Source organism: Notamacropus eugenii, chromosome 6 (genome assembly GCF_028372415.1).
Source record: "Notamacropus eugenii isolate mMacEug1 chromosome 6, mMacEug1.pri_v2, whole genome shotgun sequence".
NCBI classification, from domain to species: domain Eukaryota; kingdom Metazoa; phylum Chordata; class Mammalia; order Diprotodontia; family Macropodidae; genus Notamacropus; species Notamacropus eugenii.
In genome coordinates this window covers 156,606,002-156,629,138 of record NC_092877.1, presented here as the reverse complement: position 1 = coordinate 156,629,138, position 23,137 = coordinate 156,606,002, and the positions used below count along the sequence as shown (strand labels likewise).

Genomic DNA, 23,137 nt, shown 5'->3' with positions numbered 1-23,137 from the left:
ACTCCTCAAAACTGGAAAAAGAAAGGAAAAAAAACCCTAATATTCTTGTAACAATATGAGTCATCAAGCAAAACTGCCCATATCCAAAAATGTATTTGTCATTCTGCATCATATCTCTATCAGGAGGTGGGCTGCATGATTCATCACTTCTCTTCTGGAATTGTGGTTGATCAGAGTTCTCAAGTCCTTTAAATTTGTTTTAATATGAAAGGCTGTTATTAGTGTTTAAAATAAGTGAAGTCACTTTACTCTTCCTTCACATAGACTTTGGGGAGATTTCAGAGAAGGGAACTGTTTGAAGAGAACTGACCAGACAATATGAGAAAAACAATAATCCTCTCAGAGGAGATACAGTGAGATGACAGTGGTGCTAGACTGTTGGCATGCTTGTGGGATGCTCAAGATTTCCTACTGTTTGTTGGCTGACGTTTGGATGGTTCCACTGATTTTATTTATATAAGGGTATCAGAGAAGTGAGAGGTGAGACACCAAAAGATTAGTGCCTTGATCTATTCCACAAGACTGTACTGGAGTTGAGATCAGGCTGAACAGCACTGGGTAGTTGGTAATGCTTGGCGATATGATTTCTAATCTTTCTTTTCCTTGATTTCCAAGAACTCAGAAGTGACTGCATGCCAGAGTTCTATCACAGATTATATATTGCTTATGTGCTCATTGATGTATATTTGTTATTTGACACTTAACAAATCAACTAGCTATTAATGGTGATTTTACTGAAGCCCAATTACTTTCTTCTTCCTTAGCTTACTTGACACTATTTCAAGACTGGTTCTCTGCCTAACCAACAGAGCTTCTTCTCAGAGTTCTTTGCCAAATCCTCATCCATTTCTCCAAAGACTTGACCTGGACCCTCTTCTCAATTTTCTCAACACTCTTCCTTGGTGACCTCATCTATTTCCATGAGCTCATTTATTATGTCAATGAAGATGATTCCAAAATCTATATACTAAATCACTATTTGATTATTAGAATCTACACTTGGATGTTCCATAAAAATTTCAAATTCTTTAAGCTTTAAACATAAGTCATTATCTCTATACATCTTACCTCCATTTAAGACTAACCATTCTCCAAACCTTCTCAGTCATTAAGATTTATAATACCAGCATGATTCTAAAGATTCCCCCTTTCCTCCAAATCAAATCAGTTGACAATGCTTGTTAAGTCTATTTCCACAATTCTTCTTGCCTCAGTTGCCTTCTCTCTACTCATTAAGTCCGCTGCCCTAGTTCATACCTCTCACCTGAATTATTTTAATAGCTTTCTAATTGTCCTCCTGCTTTCAATTCCTTTATTCTCCAATGTATTAAATACAAAATGACCCAGATAATCTTTTTAGGTGTAGGTCTGACAATGTCACTTCCCTCATCAAAAATCTTCAATCACTTCCCACTGTCTTTAGCATAAAATATGAACTCATCAACCTGGTATTCTAGACCCTCTGCTTCCATAGTCCAGCTTCTTTCTACTTTTCCAAACTTCCTCCTGAACTAAATCATGTATTCTCAAGTCCAGTCAAACTAGATGTAGTACTTCTTCAAACACATCCCACCTGTGTGGCTCATGAATAAAACGCAGTCCTTCCTCATAGTCCTCTGTCTCAGTGCTTACCTTCCTTAAAGGGCAAGTTCATCTATTATTTTCTCCATGAAGCTTCTGTAAATTCCCTCAGTTACTAGTATTCTCTCTGTCTCTGTCTCTCTGTGTTTCTGTCTCTGTCTGCCTGTCCCTTTTTCTCTCTCCTTCCCTTTTTCTCCCTCCCTCCCTCTCTCTCTTCTCTCCTCCCCCAACTGATCTGTATTTATTTATCTATTCACATTGTGTGTCCCCACAGTAGTATCCAAACTAATCAAGAGGAAGAACTATTTTTGTTTTGTGTTTTTTTCCCTTTGCATCTCAAGTACTTTTCATTGTATCTAAAACATAGGTAAAAGCTTACTAATTTTAGTTGAATTGATTAGAATAAGGAGATATTCTTATGGGAGAAAAATGAGACTTGTCATTTTCAATATTTGGCATAAATTTGACAAAGATATAGATAAAAACTGACAATATTGATTTATTGGAACTCAGCTGCAATTATAATACTTCTTATAATATGAAAGTCTGATTCCTTCATTAGAGAAAAATTCCTCATTAGGATTCAATGTCTTTCCTGGTTCTATTGTAACATCTCTCCTTCAGGTGGTAAGAATAGCCTAGATCTGCAGAGACTTCTGGGACTTAAAATATTTTTGCCTTTCTCCTAAGGCAAGCAAATATCACAGTCTCCAAATCTCAGAAGTCCATGAATGTCTAGTCCAATTTAAATGTAAGTTTATTATGTTTTTACTTAGTTGCTAAGTAATAACTATTGTGTATCTTCTTCATATATTAATATTACTATAATAAAATCATGGTGTTAGTAAAGGGTAGAAGCTGATCAATTTTTAAAAATGAAGAGAGAAATACTTAAGAAAAAGTAATTAACTTTTTAAGGCAAAAGGAAATGTCTTTGCAAAATATGAATATTTAAAATGAATATTTATTTGAGATAATTTATTGTATGCCTAATATGTACAATGTTCTGTGTTAGGTATGATGAGAAGGATTAGAGGAGGGAGATATACAGATAAAGAAGACATGGTCCCTTGTTTCTTAGATAATTAATTATTCATATCTCCCAAATATTTTTACATATTTCTTGTATTATTTATAACCAGAGGGAAATGAGTAGTGATTTGTCAAACATGAAAAGGAAATGGTATTGGTGATCTGAAGAACGAGATACAATCAAATAACTTTTTAAAAAATATTAGTGAGATGTTCTAGACATTTCATGCGCTCAAAAGTACATCCTCAATGCAATGCTTACTTCTATTAAAATAAACAGTATTAATAAATTCACTTACCAGATTTGCAATGATGTAATGATACCCTTTAACATGTTTTCCAATGGTAATAACCTGTCAAAGAGAAACAAAAATAATCCTTTAATAAATGCTCTTAACGTTGTTTTAACTTGTGGTGACTGATATAATCAATTATTAAAAAAAAACAAACATTATATATTTCTTGTCTCCCAATGAAGTCTGCTTAGTAATAAAATACAAAATATTCACTTGCAGTAAAGTAAAAATAGCAATAAATTTAGAGTCAATGGAATTGGGTTCAAAACTCTGTCATTTAGTACATTGACACATGGGGCAAGTCATTTTGCATCTTGGGGAATTGTTTTCTTCATTTTCCATCTCTATGGTCTTCTAACAGGAGTTCCAAGTCTAAGTTCCTTGAGGAGAATATGACAAATTTTCAGGTTCTATATTTGCTCTCTTGAAATTGGAATATGAAAGTATTATTGTTTGTTTCATTTTCTCTCTGCCTCTACTTCGAACCCCTCCAAGGCCTGGTGACATAGAGACTGACAGAAATCTGTGTGTACTTTTATATCACAGGAAAATGGAAGCAGTAGAAAAGTTAAGACATTTGAATGAAACTAAGAAATGCCCATAAAAATTTAAAGACTTCTTTCCTAATCTCTCTCCTTTCTTAAACGTGTAAAATTAATTTGCATAAAATGTCACAAAACTAGCAACATTTGAATTTCCAGATTCAATGTGTTTGCCCATGTATTCTCTGCTTTCAAAATATTAGACACCTAGGTATGTCTTCAAAGCTGGCAGGTTGAATTTGTGGGAACAGCTGTGGATACAGAAAAATGAAATTCAGAACTATATAATTGCCTCAATTCTCAAAAGATTTTTTTGAATATTTTATGGCATAGTTTATACAAATATCACAGTTACTGAATTGAGTCATAACCTAAAATAAATAACCTCAAAGTTGGACTGATTTTTTTATAAAAATTTGCCCAAGACTTTTAGGAACATACCCAGATTCCAGTCAAACAAATGCTTTTCTGGTGATCCAAATTGTTTACTTGAACTTGGTGGTAATTGTGAGAAGATGTGAAATGAACCACACATCCTTCTATTGGTCTGTTTTACCCTCTGTGTGTTTGAAAAAAATTCCTGTGATTTTATCTATAGTTTTAAGCCCAAAGGTCAAAAAGTTAGATACTAATCTCTCATTTTGACATTTTACTTTAACAAAGAAAAGACATATCTTTGATTTAAATGATATATGCAATTTCTAGTGTGGAAACTCACTCCATTAGTGCAGATGAGAACCTATCTGTAGCTGATAGTCTCAGAGATTTGTCCATGGTACTGCTGTGTCCACATGTCTAACATGTGTCAGAAACTGGACTTGAATCTTTGTCTTCCTGACTCCAAAGCCATCTGTTTATCCCACCATACAGTCTCTGTGTTTTGCACTCCCCTGTGATGGAGATGATGCAAGTGAGAAAGCTAAAGCTTGTAAGAGTAAAATGAATTGCCCACTGTCAACAAAGATTCCATGTGTATAAAACAAGACTCAAACCCAGTGTTTTTTATAATTATAGCATGCTAACTAAGATCTAAGCAAATAAGAAAGTAAATACCTCAGGCACAGTGAAACTTTTTATCTTGATGAACCAAGGGGTAACATTTGAACCAACAAATAGTCCAATGGACTGGAGAAAGTACTGGACTAGATCAGCAATGTTTCTTAGAGATCATACCATTGACTAGTACTTTGTTAACAAGGGATGATTTTTAGAAGACGAAATACTTCTTTGTAAATAAGTGGTTTTTAGTTCATCTTAAGAGACAGAGTGTATAATAATGGATAACATCTATATGGCACTTTATAGTTTATAAAGATCTTTGTATGTTAACTCATTTGATCCTCACAACAACCCTATGAGATAGGTAATACTCCTGTTTTCAGATGAAGAAAATTATTCACAGAGATATTAAATGACTTGTTCTTGTAATGTCAGTTATTTCCAACTCTTTATGACCATGTCTGGGGTTTTCTTGGCAAAGATATTGTTTTGGTTTGCCATTTTCTTCTCCAGCTTAGCATAGTAGTTAAGTTTTTGGACTTGGGGTCAGTAAGACTTATGTTCAACTTTAGCTTTGGACAGATGTTGGTTATTTTACCCTGGGCAAGTCACTAAAGCACTCAGTGTGCCAGGCAATACTCTAAGTCTATAGGTTATAGAAGAAGACGCTAACCTGCATTAGTGGGAGCAGCCCCCATTCCTATCCCCTATGTAAAAGATAGGCTGTATGTGTCTTGGGGGTATAAGAATGAATCTACAATGAGAACACCTGACCATTTCATACTAACAATTACTGACTATGCCTACAAAGTCTTAAGAATCTCAAAAACTGAAATCCTTCCTTCTGAGCAATGAGTTAAGATCCAGGGTTAATGAGGACCCTGCATTTTAGTGTCTATAAGGAAGATGATATTGAGGTCATGAGAACCAATTTTCATTGGCATGTCTTCAGTTTATAAACAATTAGTAGCATTATGTTAACATGAAACATTATATTGGGTAAAGGTGTCACGCCTAAATAGATCTAAATTAGAAAGCAAAGATTAGAGCAGAAAAGAAACTCAGAAGTAATTTTCCCTCCCTCCAAACCTCATTTTATAAATGAGGAAACTGAGGAATCCAGTGATGATGGCATTTGTCCAAGGTAAGGTAATAAAGTTTGGGAGTTCCCAAGCCAGAATTCAAGCCCCAAATCCTCTGATATTGAATCGAGAACCATTTTTACTTCACCATTATTACTAATTTTCAGTAAGAGGGATTAATATTTGAATTCAGTCTCTGATATTTAGCAATTACATTACCATGGGCAAATCACTTAATCTCAGTCTTACTCAGTTTCTTCATCTATAAAATAGGGATAATAATAGCATCTTCTCACAGAGGTGTTATTAAGATCAAATAAAGTAATGTATGCAAAGTATTTCATGAACTTTAAAGTGTTACGTAAATGAAAATAACAATAATAAGTTCTCTTCCTCACAACCTACACGAATCAGGCAGGCTATTATGTCTTAGAAATGAATTGGCAGCAACCATACACCATGCTTTCATAGGAAGAAATTATATTCCTTAAATTTCCCCACCTACAGGGAAATTTTGTACTTCAAAATACATGCGACCATGGAAACCATTTTTGATGAAAGAACTAGTGACAGCCTCCTATGCTGTGAGGAATCATGAGCACAAGGTTTTAAAGTGTATTCTGAAGGTGAGATCATAGAAATATGTATTAAAGCTCTGCCAAATCCCTATTTTTGATGCATATTACCAAATATCCTAGACTAGATAGGTATAATGGAGTATGTGTTGATAATGTGTTTGTGTTTGTGCGTGTGTGTGTGTGTGTGTGTGTGTGCTAAGGTGATAATGTACAGAATTGTAAAGATATGGGAATTAACCCTTTGTTCAGGGCACTGGAGTCCTAGCAATACGAAATTCCTTTGAGAGGTGGATACAACAGAAATTAGCATTTAATTAACAGGAATCATCAGGTAAAATGGCAAATTACTAAAGGCATTTTGATCTAGGCTTTCCTCAGATTTTTTATGACAGATTATAATTATCTCTTTTTGTAATATTAGGATTTTAAAAACATTAAAATCCAACCTAAAAAATCACTCCTATGACTTTCTAGTGAGTTTCTAGAATTTCATATATTTTTGTAAAGAGTCCAGGTTAAAAACAATTTTACCTTAAACTCCAGTGACTAGTAAAGATTGAGCAAATTGGACATCTCCCTGGCATATATATTTGATTTTTTCCTCCCAATCACTTTACTTTATTCAGTTATTTGAAAGTTAACGAGAGTTCTATTCTGTGTTTCTTAAGGGTGATATTCTGCATGTTCAGTTGTTTTCAGTTGTGTCTGACTCTTCACAATCCCATCTGGGGTTTTTGTGGCAAAATTACTAAAGTAGTTTACCATTTCCTTCTTGAGCTCATTTCACAAATTATGAACTGAGGCAAACAGGGTTAAGTGACATGCCCAGAGTCACACATCTAGTAAGTGTCTGAGGCCACATTTGAACTCAGGTGTTTTTGACTCTGGGTCTGGCACTCTATCCACTTAGTCACCTAACTATCCTAGGGGATGGTACCATCATATATCAATTACAACTTCATTAACATTTATGTTTGCAAAATTTTTTGTGCTTTACAAATCAATGAACCTACTTTTTGTCATAAGACTGGAGAGATTCCAATACTGCAGCCAGGACCTTTCACCTCTCCCTTTAGCAACATTCTCAATCCCTTATTTCACACTTACCTTCACACAGATGGTGTTAGTAAATGATTCATGAGTTGATTCATTCAGGATGCTGTATAGTTGTTCTATCTCTGCTAACCTTAAAAATTTATCTTCCAAATACCTATCTATCATTCATTTGTCTAACCATGCATCTATCTCTCTATCATCTATCTGCCTATGCATCTATCATCTGTCTATCTATCTGCATGTTAAAATTTGTCTGTATTATTCATGTTTTCATGTTTGTTTGTTTTTCATTCATTAGCAATCTCATCAGAGAGAAAAAAAAGTAATTCTCACATCTGAGCACATACAATTAAAAAAAAAAACACTTTATTGATAAAATGTTAACAGGCAAAGGTTTCTTCATCCCTCTCAAGAGACTGGGTGATAACATAAACAGGCATAGTTCAGATCGTGTCACTCCCCTAGCTCAAGAAATTTTGGGTCACTAGTGGAAAAATAGCAATGAGACATTTATGTATTTATGCACCCACAGGTTCCCAGGCCAGATAGAGATGAAAGGCCAACATTTCAAGCACAAGGTAATAGGTTTTCTTGTTACCTATTGTGTGTACATAAAGATAAAAAACCTTTGTAACCACACAGATATAACCTAAGAAAACACAACAGTCCTGCCACCTACTTTGTGCTTGGTTCTTACAAATGGCATGGAGTTATTTAGAAAATTACTTCTTTTAGTGCCCTAAATAGGAAGCCAATATCCTCAAACATAACTATATCCCCAGAATCCAAAAGAATTAACTATGGGACTCTGGGATACCATGAAAAGTATAAAGACAGTACAAAGTCTTTCATATGTTGATTTGAGTCCCATAAAAACCATGTTCCAAAAACTACTCTCCTTTTGCAGAATGTTTTAAAAATACCTATGTTTATTGCTTCACACGGGCAGAGCTCTCAAGAGGCTAATTGTGGAGACCATCAACTATGGAACCAAAGGAAAAGGATCCAGTTGATGAGTAACTGCTGAAGGTGAGCATTCTTCCTGAGGTCATGGGGTATAAGGGATATTGGGAATCAGAGTCCTCTTCTGATATTTTAGCACTTTTTTGTTCTTAGACAAGTTACTGAACCTCCCCTGGCCTTGGCTTCCTTACCCGTAAAATGAGTGGAATAGTCTGTAAGATTTCTTCTTTTTATAGAACTAGCATCCTACAAACAAAATCTCCTTTTCTGATATAACTTTTCATTTATAGAATCCATAGCTGGCCTGTAACTAGCCATTTGTTTATTCACTATTTTCTTATAATGTGGGCTCCTTGAGAGCAAAATCTGTGTTTTTGTCTTTCTTTGCATCTATAGTGTTTAGCACAGTGCCTGATGTATAGGAAAGTGCTTAATAGACTATGATTTAATTTATATTTCTTTGACTATAGCAGAAAATTTTTATCATCTAGAATTGGATAAATGGCAAGTTTCCATGAAAGATGTCCAAATTTGAGAAATGTTACATAAAATAAAGACTAATTATGGGACAAATAAAGGCCAAGCATTAAATTTAAATTTCTCATGGGGAAAACAGGCCAGATAATTCATAACAAAGCTCATACTATAGTGGGTTCTAGTTAATAGTCAAAACCATCAAGCTACTGGGTCAGCATTATCTAAGAGCAATGTTATTGCCAACTGATGCCATGGTTCATTTAAATGATGGTTTATGCTGTGTCACACTGAAGCCATAAAGCAAAAAACTGCTGTTCACGCAAGACTCCCCTCAATGCTTGTTGTAGCTGCTGACTTTGCACCAGAATTCTATACCTGAGGGTCATAGATGAAAAAAAAAATGTAGCATTACTTACTTGATCTACAATGTCGTTGACTTTGTCACGCTCACAGTCGAGGATTACACGCCTTTCCTTTTTTACCTCTAGATCTTGAAACAGCGACCGGTAGGTTTCATCTTTCCTGTCATTGTTAATATTTCCTACATTGATAGCAGTCACTTGCCATTTCTTCTCAGCAGCAGAATCCAGGACAGCTTGCAATGTGGATAAGCCTGGGAAGGCACAAATTTAAGAAATAAAATTTCAAAAGACCATTAAAATAATTTGGGGAGCTCAGAATGGTATTATGCAACTTCTAATTATTATGCCTCTAACAAACTTGTTATATAACTAGATGATAACCCTTCTCTCTCTCTCCCCACCCCCTAAAAAAGCTTCAACTAACATCTTTGATAGCATCTGATTATTTCAGAACCACATCTGTGAACTAAAGTGCTTAGATGGCACACTACTAAGCAAAGGGGCCATTCTTTGACAGAAAAGGCATATTCATTCTTCAGAGGCAGATGTCTGCTTTATAATATTACTGAATTGTGAGTGCCTTTATTACCTCATATTTCTGAAATCAAAAGCCCAAATCACCTGTTTCTTTTCTCACTGCTTGAATTGAACTTCATGTCTTCTCTACTCTGTTTCTAATGCCCCAATACCACTGTCTTAGAAAGATCAAACAAGCTTTTGGCAAGATGAAAGCCTATTCAATTGTTAGAGTAAGGATGGTATTTACTCCATGGAAGCCGCTCTTTTAAATTCTATTGTAATCAACTCAGCAATTTCAAGAAAGCTTTTTATCATACCATGTAGGAGTTTCACATTATTGGACTTGATTCCACAGTAAGGAAACTATGGTGCATAAGTAAAGCCTTCATCTTCAAGAGGCAAATTACTTCTTTTAGTTCACCAAAGTAGCATTTAGTATTCTGAAGAGTACCATTTAGCAGAAATAAACATTTTCCAAGTGGGGAAGCATTTTAATCCCTAATATAAATTTACTGTCAAGCCATTGTATTTTCATATCAGACGCTTTCAAAGTATGTTACTAGGATTTTAATTGTTCATTTCTTCAATCAGCATATAACATGTTCCAGGCAGCAGAAGATTAAAAAATATACAGATAAAAGAAGTTCTTGCTCTTGAGAAACTTACATTCTACTTTGAGAAATAACATAGCTACAGATACATCAATACAAAATATTTACAAGGAAAATATACTGTAATTTGAGTAGGAAGGGCTTTAAGGACAGTAGTGGTCAGAAAAGACCACAGGCAGGAAGGGGCATGAGTTTGACCTTGAAAAAAATGCTAAGATGTAAAAGGTAGCAATGAGAAATAAAAAAGAAGAGCCAAAATTATGGTTGGGGGAATAACACATGCAAAGAAAGGACCTAGAGATAGCAGACGAAATGTTGTCTATGGAGAACAACACATGGGCCAGATTAGCTGAAGAGAAGAGAACACAAAGTGGAGTTAGGTAAAGCTTGCCTGGACAGCTAGGTTTGAGTCAGAGTTTGAAGAATTCTAAATGACAAAAGAGTAGTTGGTATTGTGGCTAAGTGTCGATGGGGGCCCCTCAAAGCTTCTTGAATTAGAGGAGTGACATGATCTGAACTGTGCCTCTTATTTATGCTATCACCCAGTCTCTTGAGAGGAAGGAAGACACTAATTAGCATGATGGATTAAATAATTCACCCAAAACATGAACCTGTATTCCATAAATGTCACTATATGTAAATTAAAACCATATATATGTAAATTTCAATATAATTCCATTTCTACTTGATTCCATCCTCATAAAGAAAGAAATCAGCTGGTCATCAATACACAGTGACTATTCATATACTTGAATATAGCTACTAAGCTTTCCCTCTGTCTTCACTGCTACACAGGTCACTTACAGGGAGGGAGGGAAGGAGAAAAAGATGGGAGGGAGAGGAAGAGGAGTGGTAGGGAGAAAGAGAGAGAGGAAGAGAAGGACACGGGAGCGGGAGAGAGACACACAGAGAGAGAAAGAGAGAGACAGAGACAGACAGACAAAGAGAGAGAAAGCACACAACTTGGTCTTTGACATTATTTTTGCTATATTTAGCAACAGAGCAAACTGTCTTTAGCAGCCAAAAATGTGACAATTCTATGAAAAACCTTCCATGACAACACAGTATCGCAGTCCAATTGATTTGAAGAGTTTGTCTAATTATTCCCATCTTCAGAAAGAACAAAATTGAAACTATCTCCAAATGAACATTGTTAATTTTGCTATTAGTGTTTCTGTGAATTTTAGACCACATTCAGTAGAATCATACAAGCATGTATGCATATATACATATATTTAATGTATGTGTATATGTGCTCATGCGTGTATGCATATATACATATATAGATACATCTATATTTATATATTTGTGACATTTAACCCCATGCCCGCATTGTGGAAAATAAAGTTCAATATTTCAAGATGGAGAATAAATCCTCTATTGGACCTCAATCTCAGAGATAGTAGGATATTATAGCATATAAAGTATATTTTTATAATTCTTTTGTTTTTTAGGATCACTAGAAACTAAAGAGTGCACATATAGAGCCTGGGTTTGTTTTGGCAGGTTTGATGAATAGAAGGATGTGTAGATTGATTGTATGCATGTGTGTGGGAGTGTGTGTATGTGTGTGTATGTATGAGTGCATGCATGCATGTATATTTGTATGAGTGTGTGTGTACTTGTGTCTAATGGTAGCCATCTCTAGGGCAGAGGGTAGGAAGGGAAGAAAAAAGGACAAAATGTTACATGACAACTTTATTATTTCTTTAAAAGGAATAGTAAGTTGTACTTAATATATTTGAAATTTCATGTGCAGTCTTTTTTTTATTCTACTGTATTATAGAATTGTTTGTTTTATTTCACAAATTAAAAATAAAATAAACTTAAAAAATTAAAAGTGTATGTACAAACAAAATTTGAATTTGGTCAGAATCAGCCAACTTCTTCCAAACTTTTATGGAGCAAATGGAAAATATAAAAGTTAATTTAAAATGGAGATCCCATTTCATTTAGTTAAAAATCTTTTGGAAAAAGAGATGAAAAACCTCATGATAGAACATTCTCAACACCTCATAAATTTCACAACTTCACTATGTGTAAATGAAATCTTCTATGTTGCAATATAAGCTCATTTCCTTTCTGTTCAGCTTCAGTGAAGGAGGAAATAAGTTAGTCATCATGATTACTATAGCAACTATTCCTATACTTAATATAGATATGTCTTCACTTCATCAGGTTATAAAGACTAAATCCCTTTATCCCGTTCTTTATATATGCACTTCTGAAATCATAAACATTTTGTGTTGTTCCCTTGATGCCCTCTGAAATGCTCAGATTATTCTGTGATCTCATTTTAAGTATTAATTTTGATGATGCATATCACAACCCATCCCTACTTGCCCATCCTGTGCAACTCTTGCTGATATCCTCGAAAAGTTCACAACAAGGGGGCCAATCCATTGAGATTATGGTTTTCCACACTTTATCTCCATAGGGTAACAATGGAGCAGAGGATCTGTCTATTGTTTACCTCTTTATTTCTTGCTAGGGTGATGTGGTTAGTTAATTTCTTTTAGGTTCATACTTTTTTTGCTGACATCTCATTCTGGTTCTCCTTTACAACTTCTCACATCGACTTATATGCCTACTTACACCGACCATATGTTTCAACTCCTTTCTGAATGATGATTATTCCCAGTAGAATGTTAGAGAGTCAAGATTCATGTCCTTAAAGTAGTAACAGTCGCACAATGGAAATCGCCATATACCATCTACAGGTTATATCCACATCTATTAACCAGACACTTTCTTTGAAATAATAGCTGATGTGGGAAATGTGGATTACAATTAAAGATAACATGTCTATACTTTTTTTAGGCCCATCTGAAAGACTGCTGAAAGGTTCAAATAAAGATGGTATTTGTAATTATGGAAATTCAATGCTGTCATCTGACAAGCACTACTAGGCAATTCAAGCATGGAGGGCAATTTGTAAATGGCTTTCATCAAGTGATAATTCTCAATCTGCTCCTTGGCAGTTCTCTCTATCAATGAAAATGTAAATTATGCTTTAAAAAATCAGAATCTATTAGAGAAAGTGGCAGTTTTTCAAACTAATTAATTCCACACACCAAAAGTCACTAATGGTCAATGCTGGATCTCTGTGACTTAAATCTGACATTATTAAAGTGTGTAATTTGTAACTAGAAAAGCTAACAAAATTACCATTTAATACAGAGCTAAATCTCTACTAGAGTGATTCATTTTTAGACTTCATTGATTTAGTTTAATGGTAAGTCAATGCTAATGTTATTAAATCTATATGTAGGGCAGTAGTAACTGATCCATAAATAGGTGGATTACCTACCATCCTTTATTATTGGAGATGATGCTACTGATTCACCATCAGAGGAACAAGGAGGGATCTCCTCCTCTCTTCCATTCCTAAGAGTGATGATAGATTTATACTTAGTCACTCAAAATTTTCTACTCGGCCCTTACAATCCTTAAAATCCCTGATATTCACTTTACAAGAGAGATGGCTAGGATTAAGATTATAGTTTGGGGCCAGAAAAAGTCAGCAAAGCTAACTTCCAATGGTACTCAAACCTGAACCTCTAACTTTTCTAATCTGGAAAATAAGATGATTGTACTAGATTGTCTACAAGGTTCTATCTCCTTGCTCCAGCCATATATTCCTATTATCTTATGATTGTGTGACCAACCAAAAACTCTGAAATTACTAAAAAAACCAGCATAAACAGGAAGTTCTAGTCACTTATATATAGGTAGAAAATCAGCACACCCATTTTATTCAGAATGCAAACCTCTGTAGGACTGAGTCACAGGGTCATAGATCTAAAGCTCTAAGAGAGAAGTTTCAAACACAAATGAAAATAGGGACCACTGAATGATAAATATGGATCCCTGTTGCCTGCATATTAATTTAGCAAACCACATATTAACATTATCTACAGTCTATTATTTTTTTAAATTTTATTTTGCTAAATATTTCCCAGTTATATTTTAATATATGTCTGGCCATATTTAGGACAGTTACTAGCTAAACATGCAGTCAGTGGTAGGCCCATGTGTGATACCTCTGCCCAAACGGGCCTTAGAAGTCATGATGTCCAAATGTTTCATTTCACAGACAGGAAAACAAAGTCAAAGTGAGGTTAGATGATTGACCCAGCGTCACACAGCTGGTATGTGTCTAAGCAGAATTCGATGCCAGGCCTTCATTACTCTATTTAATAATCTCTCCACTCCTCTAGAACTGCCCTCAAAGTTTATCATTATGTGGGCTCTTGACAAAGCTTCAGATATGGTTCACAAGGTAAAGGGTGATCTATTTTGAGTCAGAGGACCTTGATTTTAATGGTAGCTTTGCATCTTACTGCTTGTATGATGTCCTTGGGACTGTTCCCTCTTGTATAAAATTAGAGAATCAGAATGGATGACCTTAAATGTCCTTTCCAGTCCTAAAATTATTCTCTTTTAATACTGAAATCACAATTCTTGATCCTTAAGAAAAATTTATCACCTACTAATATTTATATACCTTAAGAACAGATGTACAACCAATAAGGATAACATTAAATGTCTACCATGGTTGAAATGACTATCTCATCTTGATGCAAAGATATTTAATGGACCAGATGCCAAATTATTATTGCTAAAACCTTTGCAGTGAATTCCTGCAATAAGATAGTTTCATGCAAAAATGATACAAGCAGAGTTGTAACTCAAGCAAGAAGACCAAAGCTTAGTCCCAGGGTCATGAAATTGTGAAATACTGACTTTATTTTATTCCTTCAGCAAGTAAAATAACTGAGCCTAACACATAGTTACCTACACAATACATATCATTAACAGTATTCTTACCTTATTTAGAAACTACAATGACTTGGCAAATTCCATTTGGTTCAAATTTGTTATTTTTATGAGCCTGTGGAGACCCCTGGTGCAGAAAATCTCTGCACATCAGCAACTTTTGGGGATTTATAATCTTAAAGAGTTTTCTGGCTCATTGTCGAGTGATTTTGTCATGGTTACATAGCAATCATATATAGTACATTTCAGAAAATAAGACTTGCATGCAGGTCTTTCTTACTCCAAAGTCAGTCCCTGTTCTCAAGGAACACATATTCTAATCACTATAATTTGTAAAGTCAGAATGAGAGGGAACTACATGGACTATTAGTTTAGGAGAAATATTTTAGTTTTGCCCTTGTTTGTAATAAATTACGGGATGAATATAAATATATTTTCAAAATTTATGTAATTTAATCGATAAAATGTAAGCTCCTTCAGTACAGTAACTGTCCCTTCCTTCCTTCCTTCCTTCTTTCCTTCCTTCCTTCCCTCCTTTTTTCCTTCCTTCATTCCCACCCTCCCTCCCCCTTCCTTCTCTCTCTCTCTCTCTCTCTCTCTCTCTCTCTCTCTCTCTCTCTCTCTCTCTCTCTCTCTCTCTCTCTCTTCCCAGCACATAACTCCTAGCACATAGCAGGCACTTAGTGTTTGTTTGTTGAATTGTTGAATCATAGCTCTGCAATGGATCATTTAGGAAAACTTAGTTTTTTTTGGGGGGGGATGGTACAACCTTAAGGTTTTGGGCTGACACGAAGGAGCAAAACCATATGATCTTGGTGTCATTGTCAGAGATAATGTGACTGAAAGAGAATAACTATTGCTATGCTGTATTTGCCCTTCCTGTTTAAAATAGGTGCTGAAAACAATACAAAAGTAGCTTTCTCAATTGAAATGTGACCCAAAAAGAAAGAAGCAAAGAGACAGAAGAAAACTGAGTTTTAAGAGAGAAATAATTCATTGTGTAGAGGAGGTGAGTCATTTCTCAATTACTTTATGAGGATCCTTATAGATGTACTTCTGAGAAAGCTTTAAGAGACAAAACCCACCATCATAATGCTCAAATCAAAATTTATCAAAAGGTACTTGACGATGTCTTTAGATTAAGTAAAAGGTTTTTAATAGCCCTTATTATAGGATTAATTTCAATGTCCTTCTCTCACCAGATATACTTGAGCTCAATTGTATTTTGTGGATTTAAATGGTTTTAAACCTTACCACTTAAAACTTTAGAATTTCCAAAAGAGAAGGTGCTAATCTATATTAGTAAAGGAAGGCTCTAATTAAGAGTTCCTAACATGAATTTTAAAAAGAATGAGTAATGTAAGAACTCTCCATTTGTGAACTCATCAGTCTGAACTCAACTTCAGTGAAGAGTTCTAGTTGCCAACACCTTCCACACTTTCCTACACAGTGAGGATTTCCAAGCTGCCGTGAGGACAAAGGAGTTGTCAAAAAAAGAAAAAGCAGATTCAGAGGGGGATGAAGGGTGGAACTGTCAGCAAATGCAAGCTATATAAATACTAGCCTCACATTTGTAAGGTGACTATTTCAGAATAATTTGTCACATTGGAATCAACATTTGGTTTAAATGCATCCATATATTATTCCATCCCATGAGAAAAATATTCTCTGTTCCCAAAGTAGAATAAGAAATTTGTTGACACAAACATTTTCTTTGAACAAATGTATTGGTTGTTAGGTGGAATGTTATTTCCAGGTCCAGAAGGATATCAGAGAATCCTATATGATTTTTTAACTAAACACTTCTGCCTCAGAGGAGCCTTGCCTATGTGAGCCAACTCATCAATGGGAAATTGAGTGGCGTCTACTATCTTTTCTGCTCTTGCTAGATGACCAGATGTCCTATGTTATGGCAAAAACAGTTTCCAATTTTCATTTGGAATTGTTTTCATTCCAGAACCCTAATCAAAAAAGGAAGCCAGCTAGAGTGCAGTTTACCTTTTGTAAAAACCTCTTTGGCTCATCTAACATGGAGATTTGAGTTGGCTTCTATCAGAACTAAAATTCACTGAAAAGGACAGAAGGAGCAAAAGGAAAAGTATTCCCAAATTGTCCAACTTGCACAAGTGCAATGATTTATTGTTGCACCCAACTCACATTTTCATTAGAATTCTTCCCTCAAAAATAGCATAAATAAATAGAAAGTGTGTGTGTGTGTGTGTGTGTGTGTGTGTGTGTGTGTGTGTGTAGCCCTCAGGAAAAACTAAGATCAAAAACCACCTCTCATATTTATTGCATTATGACACTGTGATCAAGTCAATTAACCTCTCTTGGCTCCGGACAACTTGCTAAAACTATAAGCTCCCAAGCACATAAAGCTTCTTCATTAGGAGTTCCTTATGTCAATAAATCACAAGTATGTTCTAAATATATATATATATATATATATATATATTTGGGGTCCATTCTCCAATTTTTAGAATTATAGAGACCCCAATATATTCAGGAACATCAGGGAAAAGAGAGAAAGTGATTGGGGGGGGAGGAGGGAGGTAAGACTAGAGGTCAATATGCGCATGTAGTCATATATATGCATGCATGTGTATGTGCATACATGTATAGAGATAAAATAAATTAGAAGTAAAGAGAAATATTAGACTTAAATTAATCAGAGATAAATAGAAATACATATCATATGGATAGGTAGCTATAAATGAGAAAGGGGGGATAGAAAAATAGAAAGAGAGAGGGGTAAAGATAGAAAGAGAGAGGGATACAGAGAGAGGCATGCACAAACATTTATCTCTATGAACCCGTGTGTATACATACATACAGGTATCTCTATATCTATAGAATATGAACAGATATGTATGCATCTATGTACAAATATGCATATATATATGTGTGTGTGTGTGTGTGTGTATATATGCATGCTAAGGAGAATGACTTCATAAATATAGTGGGCTCCCTAATGTGAAAATTCCCTCCATTCATACAGTTCAGCAACTCTTTTGGCATTGGTAGTCTTCTAGATTCCCTTAGGAATTACTTACTGAGAGGTAAGGCCACTTGCCAAAGTCACAGAGTTATTATGTGCCTGAGGAAAGACTTGAACTCTGGACTTCCTGATACTCAGGTCAACACATTATCCACTATGTTATGTTTCCTCTCTAAGATATGCTTAGATAAACTCTTACATGAACACTTATACACAAATTTTATATACACATGTATACACATATACATCCATATATTTCATGTATTTTGCATATTTGAATTTTATGCAAACCTCTCAGAAGTTTCCATCATCTTATTTATTATGTAAAGTAATTCTTAGCTGTTGCTATATAATATTAAATGTTCATCTATTTGCAACACTTGGGAATATTCCAAGTCTTTATAGGTTTGGTATTCTGGGCAAAATATCTGACTGACCCAGTGCATTTTTCACTTAATATAAAAATGCTTCACCATTTTATATAAAGTTATACTAATAAACTTAAATCCATAGATTTACTATTAGGATTCCACCTCAAAGCTATGGAATGGTGTATTGCCAAGGCAATATTCACAGCACCAATGGTGACTATGAATATGTTGGCATAGTTCTGAATCACAAAGTATAACAGCCTCTCCATATAGAAAACAGAAGAAAAACATTCATTCAGACACCAGAAAACCAAATCCCAATACCAGAAAGTCAAATCCATCATAATAACCAAGAAGTCAATACAATTTAGCAATGCAGGGGACAACACCATTCCCAAGCCTTCTTCGCACCCATTCCCTGCTGGGATCTTCCCACAAGAAAATAGTCACCATCCTGGCTGTCTGCCTGTCTGTGTCCTCTCTCTCCCTCTGCTCTAACTGCTCTCACTTACCTCCTCCCAGCTCTCCTCTACCCTTCCTATTCACAGCTGTTCAGTAAGCTTCTCCCACCACATGCAACTTAGGCTTCCATGTGATTTAAACAGGTCACATGGGCCTGCTATTTGGAAAGATATTTGAATTAATCAAAAATACTTTGACAATCCAAATGGATATAAAATTAAAATAATAATTTTGCATGTTATTTACCCTTTGTTCCAGAACTATTCAAATTAATATATAACATTGAGGTTCCATAACTCAGAAATATCACCATAAATGTCAGGTAACTGTACTCACCCTAATCTAACAAAATTGTTGGCCACTTACCTCTATCACTGTCATAAAGGTATGCAAATTTGTCCCACTGGTAGTATTCAATCAAGCTGAGAAGAGCTCCTTTGAGGTCAGGTCTCATCTGAATGACAAATGGATGTGTTCCATCTGTTGGGAAGCTGGGAGTGATGAAGGAGACGTGAAGAGTTCCACAAAAGGATGTAATGGTATTTACAGACTTCTTGTCATAAAATCCAAAAATAGCATAGACTCCTCTTGAAAACTGGGAGCAGACTAGGAGAGAAAGAAACACACACAAAGAGAGTGAATCATTAAAGGGGTACACACTGATTCATTTGAAATCTAATGTTCAACAACATGCGATGGCATATACCTATAATTGCTCCTACTGGGATATTGAGATTAGAGGATTACCTGAGCCCAAAGTTCTTGGCACCAGGATGGATAAAGTTGACTGGAAATTTTTGCAAAATCCACAATAAAATGGGAAATAAAATGGGAGTGAGGGACCACCAGGCTCTGTGTTGATGAGCAGTGGGATTGGGCCAATGGACCAATTTAGCAATGGTAAAATAGAATAATCCGATGTCCAAAAATTAAAAAATAAAAAGTCCTCCTCTGCCCCCAAATCTTTAATGCTGATTGCAAATTATATATAATAGACATTCTCATAATCCTCTTTTTTTTTTTTGCAGTTCTACTGAATGTAAGAAAATGCTCATTTTATTTGGTATTCTGAATTAAACAGAAAGTTCATATAAATATATATCTGAAGTGCATATTTCATTAAAAACTTCATCAATCAAACAATATTTTCTTCATCAGTATTTTGAGCATTCTGCTAGATGGAACAACGGAACAAAGATTAGGATGGAACCCGAACCTGAATTTCATTAGTATGGGGAACTCTCAGATGAGGAACCTCCTTCTCTCTGTGCAGTTCTTTAACTTTTCTGAAACTTATATTCTTAGAAAGTGGCCTACTATACAAACATGTTAAGTGACTTCCCATAGGTCACACAGTGAGTCTGTGTCAGAGGAGGTCTTGAACGCATGTCTTTCTGGCTCCAACGTTAGCTGATTTATCTCCTACACCATGCTCCTGACCTATGGCCCCTATTTCCAAGGAGCATAAAGTTTAATTGAGGAGGGATGAAACAACAACATGAATCAACAATCATGGTGAAATGGTATAATACTGAACGTAAGTAAAGCAAAAAAAAATCAGTGAATGAAAGAGTTAATAGATGTTAGAGAAATATATAAAAGGAAAGCTTCTTAGAGGAGATAGTGTTGGAGAAAGGCCTTAAAAGATGATGAGAATTTGGAAATTTGGAGAGGAGGGGATTATGCCAATCGATTATTAAGTTAATAGAAAAAATTCTAAAAATGAATATATTATTTCTCTATTTATTCAGTTGTCTGATTTCTAGTAACTTTGACCAATCAGAGAACAAAGCAATGAACCTTGCGGAAAATGACAAAACTTCTAGTTGTTTGGAAGGGGGTTGTCACAAACTCCAGGCAGGGAAATTGGATTGCTAATGCAGAAACTTTGATAATCATGAGAAATGTCAGTTAACTGCAAGGAATGAGACGGAAGAAACACCTACTAGCAGTCAAGGGCTATTTAATGTAAAAAGCAAGGATCCTGAGTGCTGTAATAGGTTCTAGAAGTTTCTCTGTAACATTCCATCGTTAATAATGAAGCTATAAATCTTTTGTCCTCAAAAAAATCCGTTGTTTCATATCCCTAGTTTGACAAAGTGGTGAGACATTAAATATACTTCAAAGATTTTCATCAGAACAGGTCAAATACAATGTAAAAGGTTCTAATAATTTGTAAATTTCATTTATGTAGAACACTTCTCTCACTATACTCCCATGATGGCAGATAATTAAAATATTACTACTGTATTAGCTATATTTTTACTCTGTAATGGTCAACAAGTTTCCAAATTTGTATACAGTTAATTTTACAAAATATTTTAAATAAGGAGAAGTTAAGTATTACCATGTTCCCATTCTGGTAAAAATGAACGAATAAATGAGAAAAATAAATAGGTCAATGAATGAATGAATGGAAGCTTTTGCAAAGATATATGAATGTCGTAGCCTAGTCATACAGCTAAGAAGCACTGAAATCAAGATGGGAATTGCATGCACAGTGTATTAATCTTGTTTCTGGGTGCCACAGACCCTCAAAATTTCCACTCTTGCAAATATGTATGACCGAACTAGCAATGGTACCACATGATTCAGAACCTTTAAAATCCAAATAGCAATATTATTTCTCAAAAGCTACAAGATAATATCTACTAATATAAAAAATTACAAACCAATCAATGAGACCAAAAGTAACACAGGTTACCAAAATAATTTCCCCAAGCTGTGATAACAAATAGTACTTTGTTTTGGAGCTGATCAAGAGAGATAGTGTGTATGCAGTGCTTTGCAGACTTGAAAGAGTTGCATTAAAGCTACTATTTTATTTTTATCAAGAGTCAGTGTGCCATAGTAGATAATCATTCTTGGAGTAAATAAGAGCTAGGTTCAAGTCCTGCTTCATACTTTAGTTATGTGACCCTATGTATGTCACTTAACCTTTTAATGCCTCTGTGGGTCACAGGAAAGACCTCTTAAAGAATGGAACATTTGAGCTGTCTTATATGGAACCAAGGTATGGAGGTGTGGAGAGAAATCATTCCAGGCTAAGGGGATATCTAGTGAAAAGTTAGAGAGATGGGAGGCAGATTATTTGGGTGAAGAACAGCCATTAGACCAATATGACTGTAGGCAGAAAGAATAAAGTTAAAAGCTGGCAAGGTCTAAAAAGGCTACATTGTGAAGAACTTTCAGTGACAAAAAGAACTTTATATTTGATACTATAAGTCATAAGGGATCATTGTAGTTTATTGAGAAAGTGGGGAGGGAAGGGGAAGGTCAGATATATGTTTGGTAAAAATCACTTTAGCACCTAGAGGGAAGATGGATAAGAGTAGGGAGAAGTGTCAGGAAGACTAATTAGATTATTGCAATAGTCCAGGTGTAAAGTGATGAATGTCTGTACCATGGTGTGTGTGTGTGTGTTTGTCCTTTGTTGCAGAAGAAGACCATGCCATCAGAGAAATGATGACATGACTTGCACTTCACTTTATTTTGAGTGAGTGCTGTGCAGGTCACCAGTTGTTTGGGAGAGGGTTGTCACAAACTCCAGGCAGGGGAATTGGATTGCTAATGCAGAAACTTTGATAGTCACTTCTCCTCCAGAGCCATCTGAATGCAGTGATCAGATATTCATCAGGATGACTGGAGATGACCCAGGATGAGGCAATTGGGGTTAAGTGACTTGCCCAAGGTCATACAGCTAATGAGTGTCAAGTGTCTGAGGTGAGATTTGAACTCAGGTCCTTGTGACTCCTGCACTGGTGCTCTATCCACTGCACCACCTAGTCTGTACCATGGTGGTATTTGTGTGAATAGACATAAGGGGACAAGCAGGAGAGCTATCATGGACAAAAGGTCCAAGATTTGTCAGCTGATTAGATATGTAAAATGAGTGAGAGAGAGGAGTTAAGGATGAAACAGGTTATATAGATGAGTGAGTGAGTGAATGGTGTACTCCTGAAAAACCATAGGAAAGATTGGAAAAGCAATAGATGAGAGGGAAGATAATTGATTCTGTTTTGTGTATGTTGAGGCTGAATTTCTTAGGAAAAGTATGCATGAAGAGATTTTGTATTTGTCAAGGAAAAAGGCTACTTTTTCATTAAGGACTGGGATTAAGGAGGATATCATGGAGGCTAACGTCAAAGGGATAGGAGAAGAGAAAGCCCTTGAGGAAAAACTTCATTTTTATGATTTTTCTCACAGTGATATTATAGGCACATCTTTAGGTAAGATGGTGAAGGAAAGGATGCTTTGTGAGACCTAACAAGAGAAGAGGAAGTTTGGAACACAGGAGATTTTTGTCAAATTAGCTTATTGTCATGATTAATATAAACACTAGAAGTACACAGAACACAATACTAAAACAATGGATAATGAGTGAACTTCAGTCTCTTCTAAGATTGATTGAAGTAAATTTCTTGTAAAG

The 23,137-nt window shown here is 35.3% G+C and overlaps 1 protein-coding gene across 2 annotated transcripts in view; it reads right to left on the bottom strand.

The window, feature by feature from the left end:
• The window catches only part of GRIA2 (glutamate ionotropic receptor AMPA type subunit 2), a 188,060-nt gene that overhangs the window by 76,458 nt on the left and 88,465 nt on the right, over positions 1-23,137 (bottom strand). For both annotated transcript variants that reach the window (XM_072621355.1, XM_072621354.1), the window contains exons 3-5: positions 19,075-19,314; positions 9,023-9,219; positions 2,913-2,966 (exon numbers count right to left, since the gene is read on the bottom strand). In XM_072621355.1, the coding sequence (XP_072477456.1) occupies positions 2,913-2,966; positions 9,023-9,219; positions 19,075-19,314 (491 nt within the window). The remainder of the gene's footprint in view (positions 1-2,912; positions 2,967-9,022; positions 9,220-19,074; positions 19,315-23,137) is intronic.